Here is a 7,952-nt window from a genome sequence, read left to right on the forward strand (position 1 = left end):
GGGACCGTTGTGCTTTTCCCTCTATATTTTATTAGCCAGATATTTTTTTTATTTTACTGTCTTTTGGGCTTATTGTTTAGCTCCTAAAAACTGTACTTTTTTATTCCCTTAGCAAAATTAATTTATTTGGCCATTAAATGTTTGCACCTGTAGCACTCATAAGTGTGCCCTTAATGGGGTGGCTCACCTTTAAGTTACCCTTTAGTATGTTATACAACTGGCACTTCTAAACAACTTTTTATTGGTCATTATTTACAGTTTTTTTTATTTTTTTCCCTCCTTCTTCTGACTCTTTCCAGCTTTCAAATGAGGCCACTGACCCCATCTAAAACCAAATGCTCTCTAAGGCTACAAATATATTATTAATGATACTTTTTATTACTCCTCTTTCTATTCAGCCCTTTCCTATTCATATTCCAGTCTCACATTCACTTTAATGCATGGTTGCTAGGGTAACTTGGAGCCTAGCAACCAGATTGCTCAAATTGTAAACTGGAGAGCTGCTGAAAAACTAAAAAACACAAATGATAAAACATAAAAACCAAATGCAATTGTGTCAGAATATCCCTCTGTACATCATACTAAGGTTAACTCAAAGATGCACAACCCCTTTAACTCTGCACCAAATCAAATCTGTTTGATTGTACAGGTATGAGACCTGTTATCCAGAATGCTCAGGACCTGGGGGTTTTCTGGATAACGGATCTTTCCATAATTTGGATCTTCATACCTTAAGACTACTAGAAAATCATGTAAACATTAAATAAACCCAATAGACTGGTTTTGCTTCCAATAAGGATTAATTATATCTTAGTTGGGATCAAGTACAAGCGACTGTTTTATTATTACACAGAAAAAGGAAATCATTTTTAAAAATGTGGATTATTTAAATAAAATGGAGTCTATGGGAGGCGGCCATTCAATAATTCAGAGGTTTCTGGATAACAGATCCCATACCTGTATAACAATTTTGTTTTCTCCCAAAATGTTTGATGTTTCCTCATGTTTGATCCTTACAGGATTCCTGTAGCCAAGTGAATGTTACACCCGTGAAAAGACCAAACCCACTGGCTCGGATATGGAAAAAGAGAAAAACCAAGAAATCGGTGAAGTTTGCAGGTACCGTATCTAAGCAATAAATTCATATTTTTTTCAGGAGAACAAACATGATGATCATTCAGTTCTATTTGCCTTTTTCAGATTCTCTCAAATCTGTAACTCCCATTGAGATTGTGAATTCTGAGAGTGAAGAAGAGGAAAGGGAGACGAGATCGGAAGAAGAGAAGAGAAGTCCTTCTAATGTAAATACAGAACATTCCACCCTCCTTTATCATTCTAATATTATATGTTCCCCCAATGTCTGTCTTATCCTGGAACCAGCATGTGATTTGTGGCTCCTGTCAGTGTCCTGCCATCACTAATTCACTCCCCAATAACAATATTATCACTGTGTTTGGGAGGATTTTATCCTATGTGAATTATACAGCTTATTGGAACTCACAATGCTTTCTCTTATATTCCTATTGTTATTCAATAGGACTCGGGAATCAATGTATCGATTGGTCAAGAGAAAGAAATCTCTCCAGTAAAGCTTGAAATAGCAGAACAGTCCCAAAAGGAGACAGAAGTGGAGCTGAGTGAAGGTACAATATCTTAGACACAATCTTTTATTCTCTCTCTAGCCCAAGATCAAGTTTTATATTTGTAACCACATCTGTGCATGTTCAAGGCTCTATCAATATACAATACCTATATATGTGTCTGCCTGCAGGCCTACCCCATCTTTGGGGACACCAACATTCAGTCATATGATTTTGTTTGAATTTTTCAGATGTTCCTGAAAGTGTTTCTGCTGTTCCTTCAGCAACTGAAAGTGAAGAGATTCCCTCAAATGCCAATGAGGAAGATGAAAAGTCGCCTCCTGCTCTTATTGAGAGGCCTTCTGATGGTCCTCCTGATGTTCCTTCTGATGTTCCTTCTGATGTTCCCTCTGCTGTAAGTACAGCGCATTGATCCTTCTAACAAGTCCATTGGCTCAAATAGAAAATATTTATTTTGTTTGTAACAAATGTTATCCCATTGTTTCACTTATTATACCCCACGTCTTATAGTTTCCATCTTGATTCTACTGATTTGCTTTTTATTCACATTGGTTTTATTATATTTTGTTGAAGGGATATTTATCTGGAACAGTGTAATTATTAGGCCCGGGATCACAATTTTCCCTAAATTAATGACTGATATTATGGTTTATATTTCTAGGAGGCTGAATTTAGACCTGACGATAGTAGTGCCGTCCCTCAAGCAGCAGACAATGAAAAGCCCGTAGAGGAACGTTCATGTGTGGAACACAATAATGAAGAAAATGTGGAGATAAAAGCTGAGAAGTCTTCAGGTAGAACATCTGAGGGGTGACAGTCTGGCCTTGGGGGTACAATATACAAGTTTTCATTCCCAACAATGTTTCTGAGTTCTGATTGCTTTATTTTGAATTCTGCAGCTGATCCAAACCCACCAAACAGGCCTCTAAGTGTCCCTGATAGACTTGCAGCCAGTGGTCCTATAGTGACATCTCAGGGGCAGAAAGAACATGAGGCAGAATGTGAAGAAATATCAAAAGGAATTCTCCAAAGTGTTCCTGCTCCCAGCCCAAGTAGCTCATGGCAGCCTATAGACTGTACAAGGTATGGTACAAGCTGCTCCCGGCATAGTGTATATGTACATGACTGCAACAAACAAGATACAATAATAAATACGTATTCTCTTTCAGTGATGAGCAGCCATCTCGCGTTTCTATTAGCCATTTCCAACTAAGTGCTGTGCTGGGCCAAGGAGGTTTTGGAAAAGTAAGTCACTTGCTCCATAATTAACATTCGGACTTTCATTCCCATTATGTGATCTAATTGACGGTAATTGTGTTTTTCTAGGTGTATCTGGGAAAATACAAAGCAACAGGCAAACTGTTTGCCATCAAGACCTTAAAAAAGCGAGAAATGACTTCCTCAATTAAATTGAACAGGTAAGTTACAGGCCAACAAACAGTCGCCTTTCCTTGTATGTTTTAATACAAATAAATAAAGTCCACACACTTGTATTAGTCCAACACAAAGGATAGAAAACGGCTGCACCGAGTCTATTAATCCAGTGTATAGAAGAGAAAGACACAAAGAGACTCTAGAAATAGGGCTCACCGGAACTCTTTTTAGTATTTCTCCCCCAAACATATATAAATCTCAATTTAAGGTTAAGAAACACACATCAGACTAAATTCAGATATGCAGGGGATTATTTATTAAAGTCCAAATGCCAAAAACACAAAAAATTTGTGGTTTTTTATTTTTACTATAAAATCCGTATTTGTAGTGGGAAAAAACAACTAGATTTTTTTTTGCGATTATTATACCCCGGGGATGGAAAAGTCTGAATCTGAAAATCTGGGATCTTAGACCTGCCGAGGTTGCATATAAGTCAATGGAAGGTCCCAAGGATCTTGATCTGAACTGGGCTTTATGCAATAATCTAAAGATTTTGTGGTTTTCAGACAAAACTCAATACTTTGTACAATTCATTTTTTTTCACGATTTTTTCAGGAAAATGTGTTGATAAATAAGGGGGAAAACCCCATTGGTCGGAGTATTTTCCAGAAAATAATGAGATAAATACGGACTTTGATAAATGGGCCTCCCTGAGTAACATGTTCCCCCCAATACTATTGAGATCAATTCTATAGGTGCTGCTTGTTTCCCAACACCTTCTAAACTTTTGTTCCCCTGGGAGCCAAGAAGCAGCACCTCCTCTGGGACAACAGACACACTAACTGCCTATTGAATCTTTGGTGACCTTTGGTTACAATATGACATTTAGCAGTAATTTTCACTTTAACTTCAGCTTAGATTATTATCATTTCTCACACAGAGGGGACATAAGCCTCATCCCAACTGTATTGGTTCCAGCACAGTTTAATGTGCAGACATATTAATATTTGACTCTTATTTCCCAGTGCTCTGATGGAGAAGGAGATTCTTCTTTTGGCCAAACAAGAGCAACATCCGTTCCTCACTGGATTGTTTGCCTCGTTCCAAACAGAGCATCACGTTTGCCTCGCCATGGATTTAGCGGCTGGAGGCGATTTAACAAAAGTCATTGATCATCCGGAATTCAACTATAAAGCAGCAATGTAAGTAGAAGAGTGGATTGTATGGATGGGATTTCTGGGAGGGAACAAGGATGATTGCAGTGATTATTTACCAACTGATTTGGGAATCTTCTTTCTATTTCCAGATTTTACTCTTCGTGCATTGTTCTGGGCTTGGAATTCCTCCATGAACACAACGTCATTCATAGGTAAGCCTTAATGCAAGTAAAAGGGACATGTGATTTTAGCAGCAACAAGAGCCTGACCTTGTATAAGACACAAGTGTATAAGTCAAAGGAACATGGGCAGACTTTCTCTCAGCCAGGTAGGGAGTGGCTATGCATTGCTTCTACTCCTAACTGTCATTTTCTCACTGGAGCGGCTCAGGGCAGTACATATGAGCAATTCTGTATGGGGCACACAACTGGAACCATTGGCATGCCATAGGAACGGACGCTTACTAATAGCACCATTAAACATGTTCTTTTTTTCACACAGAGATTTAAAGCTTGACAATGTCCTCTTGGATGCATCCGGATATATAAAAATCACAGACTTTGGCCTTTGCAAAAAAGGTAAGAATTGCTGCTTTGTTGCCTTGAATATCAGGGTTCAACTCGGTAACTAATGTGTCACCATCTTGCTCATCACAAAGACATGTATAGAACAGACACCTAACATAAACCTACTACTAACTACTAACATGAAATATTGTGTTTGTTATAGGAATGGGCGTTGGAGTCTTAACCACAAGCCCTGCTGGAACTCCTTATTATACTGCTCCAGAGATATTGAAACGGGAGCCCTATGGAAGAGCAGTAGACTGGTGGTCTGTAGGAGTGATGCTTTATTACATGGTGCTTCACAGGGTAAGTTTGATTCATCCACTCGACACAAGTAACAAATGGATATTTTTATGAGAAAAACTTTGACCTTAGTACAAGATTAGAATAGCAAGGGAAGCCCTGCAATAGGAAGGGACCATCTCTATATTGTATTATGCAAAGGGAACATAAAGAATGTTAGTCCATCTTTAATAACAACTTGAGTTACTCCATGAGTATAATATTAAGGCATAATATTTGATACCCGTATTTACAAACGACTCAGTATTAATGAAAGATTGTCCTGCTTGGTGTTAAATCCAGTTCCCGTTGATCATATCAGACGCCCCTGTCTGTGAGATCAGTAAGTTTAGAAGCAACTTGCTATACATTATTAGCCATTTTCTGGGACAGTGACATTAACCCCTGGTGGCTCAGAATTCCTGCTTTCCTAACAAATACGTCTCCACCTTTGCAGTTCCCCTTTAACGGACTGAACATGGAGCATCTGTTTGAATTTATCAAGTATTCGAGGGCGATTTTTCCACCGAAAGTCCCTGCTGATTTCTCATCCACAACAAAAGGAGTAAGTTTAAATCCTGTCATCATCATCATGTGATCTGCTTCTGTTTGGGGTTTCTTACTCAGAGATCATTCATTTCACTTGTGCTCTTTCTGTACAACGTATATTTGCTCTCACCTTCACCTGTACAATTCATTGTTGAGAGGGGGCCAGTCACAGCACATCACATGCTAAACCATCTGCATATAATAGAAATATTACATATCAATGTTCATAAATAAGGCTTTATCAAATATATAGCGAGCTAAAGCTTTTAGTAACGGGCAGGGTTGGACTGGGGGTACACCCAGAATAAGAAAAGAATTCCAACATTCTGTTACTGGACTGAGAGTCTTCGCTCCATTGTGATGGTGCAACGTTTATTATAGATTGTAAGCTCTGCACAGTGCTGCGTATAATTACAGGCACTATAGAAGAACCAGATAATACTAATAAATCTGTGTTCAAAATAGTAGATTCCAGCCATATTATATTATAATATTTCAAAGCTTTTCTCCTCCTATAGTTGGAGAAAAGACAACGCCTTCTGGAGGAGGGGTCTCAGGGAACATACTGGGAAGGTGGAGCTACAGATTGTCCCGCCTCCCACTGGATTGTGCTGTTTGAGTAACAACTATTTTATTCTTTCCGCAGCTTTTGGCCAAATTCCCTGAGAATCGCCTGGGATTCAACGGAGCTGAAGAAGTGAAGCAAAGCCCGTTGTTCTGTGTAGGTTTATAGTTGTGTATTAGGCATAGCGTGCTGTTATAATGAGTGGATATAGATTTATTCCAGACGTATTCTTGTCTGGTGACATTATCAAGGAACAAGGTGGCCATCCAATATATTTTGACCCCCCCCAAAATCTCTGTAGTTTTCTTTGTAAGGGAACAAATGAAATGGCTGAATCGTGAAACAAGGTAGAAAGGTTCTCGGACTTTACTAAGTAATACATTTGCTGGAGGGATCTCCTGGGATTGGCTTATCTAATACATAGTTGCTCAGTAAAATGTCCCTTTGATTGTGACACATTATCTAAATTCTAAATAACATTCATTAGCTAGATGCTTAGATATTCTTAGATATTCCATCTTTTTTACTATTTCCCTAAATGTATCACAGTGTCAGTAAGAAGTGATATTAGCAATGGTTGTTCCTTTGTGTGTAGGATTTTATGCCATAGTATAAATTGTATCATCAGTTCTATTGTATTCATTTGATCCATCTCCTTTGCCACAGAAAATCAATTTTGATGGCCTCTTGAATAAAAAAGTGACACCACCAATCATCCCAGCTGTCCAAAGCTCAAGCGATAATGACACAAACCTAATGGTAACTCTGTATGGGCGTAAAGCAGTTATACCAGACTCCGTCAGTGAAGCCCTCCAGAACTTTGATTATTATGTTGGCTGAATGTGAGAAGAGACACTTGAATATTAAAGAAATGCCACCCGCCCCTCAACCAGGAATGAAGCAGCCGGCTAAAGGAAGCCTGGGTAAATATGGACGTTTGCTTTTGGGAACACTGATTGTAGAAACATCTTCAGGATTAATAATGTTCACCCATTACAGAAGGTGGAGGGTAACAGCTGGGGGATGTCCCATAGATCCCTTTGAATACTGGTCTTTAGGATAAGAGAGACTTGATAGGATGGTGATTTATAGTGAAGGTCACTATTTCTTCCCATTATCCTTCATCTCCCTTTATTCTCTCCTCTCTGTTATTCTTTCCCATTTTGCTACTTTTTATGTTAGAATCTTCTGCTTTCCTTCACCTATTATTATCACATTAGTTCTCTGCTCTTGTTCTCCAGGCTGCCATATTTGTAAGAAACATTCAGAATGCATTATTTATTTATTTCTGTTTAATCTTAACAGCAAACCAGGGACAGCAACTCCCGCAACTGTGTATCCTATTTGCAATACGTCACAGAACGACTCTTCATAGCGGTGACATGTCCATGGAACTTCCAACTCAAACTTCCACTGCAGCCCCAATTGGTGCTTCCTAACCATTAAAATACTTTTACAATAAACTAACTGAACTACTCTTCCGACTTTGCTTGAATCTGTAACTAATACACAGGAGTTTGAGACTTGATGATTGTTCTCCCAACGTGAGGCACCTTCTCTCCTTGCTGACATATTGCAGTAAGTGGAGGTAGCCTAAGACAGGAGAGTCTGAAATTTCTCCTTGTCGACACCCACACAAGGGTGTTTATTGGCCCAGGCACGGTGGCTCGTTCCCAAATTGGGAAGTCGTAACAAACAACACCAGCAAATTCGGATGGGTGGGGCGCAGTATATCGTACATTCACTCTGCAGGGTCGTTGGACAGACCAAGAGTCACAGTTGCCAATAAATATCCTAGAACTTCGGGCGATAGTACTAGCTCTTCATGGCTAGACAGACAGCCTTTGAACACAACCAG

At 39.1% G+C, this 7,952-nt stretch overlaps 1 protein-coding gene across 2 annotated transcripts; it reads left to right on the forward strand.

The window, feature by feature from the left end:
* The first annotated feature begins 972 nt into the window (after positions 1-972).
* On the forward strand, positions 973-7,571 carry LOC121394331 (serine/threonine-protein kinase N2-like). Of its 2 annotated transcripts, XM_041565130.1 has the most exons (13): positions 973-1,119; positions 1,201-1,301; positions 1,538-2,684; positions 2,771-2,846; positions 2,928-3,019; positions 4,001-4,177; positions 4,282-4,344; positions 4,634-4,710; positions 4,862-5,004; positions 5,438-5,545; positions 6,176-6,250; positions 6,761-7,017; positions 7,400-7,571. In XM_041565130.1, exons 3-12 carry the CDS (start codon positions 2,461-2,463, stop codon positions 6,932-6,934), a joined length of 1,209 nt encoding a protein of 402 aa, XP_041421064.1. In that variant the 5' UTR covers positions 973-1,119; positions 1,201-1,301; positions 1,538-2,460; the 3' UTR covers positions 6,935-7,017; positions 7,400-7,571. The 2 variants fall into 2 exon arrangements, with proteins under 2 accessions (XP_041421064.1, XP_041421065.1); XM_041565131.1 differs by lacking the exon at positions 973-1,119 and having other exon boundaries at positions 1,131-1,301.
* The last annotated feature ends 381 nt before the right edge of the window (positions 7,572-7,952 follow it).

The sequence above is a fragment of the Xenopus laevis genome, chromosome 5S (genome assembly GCF_017654675.1).
Source record: "Xenopus laevis strain J_2021 chromosome 5S, Xenopus_laevis_v10.1, whole genome shotgun sequence".
Taxonomy (NCBI): domain Eukaryota; kingdom Metazoa; phylum Chordata; class Amphibia; order Anura; family Pipidae; genus Xenopus; species Xenopus laevis.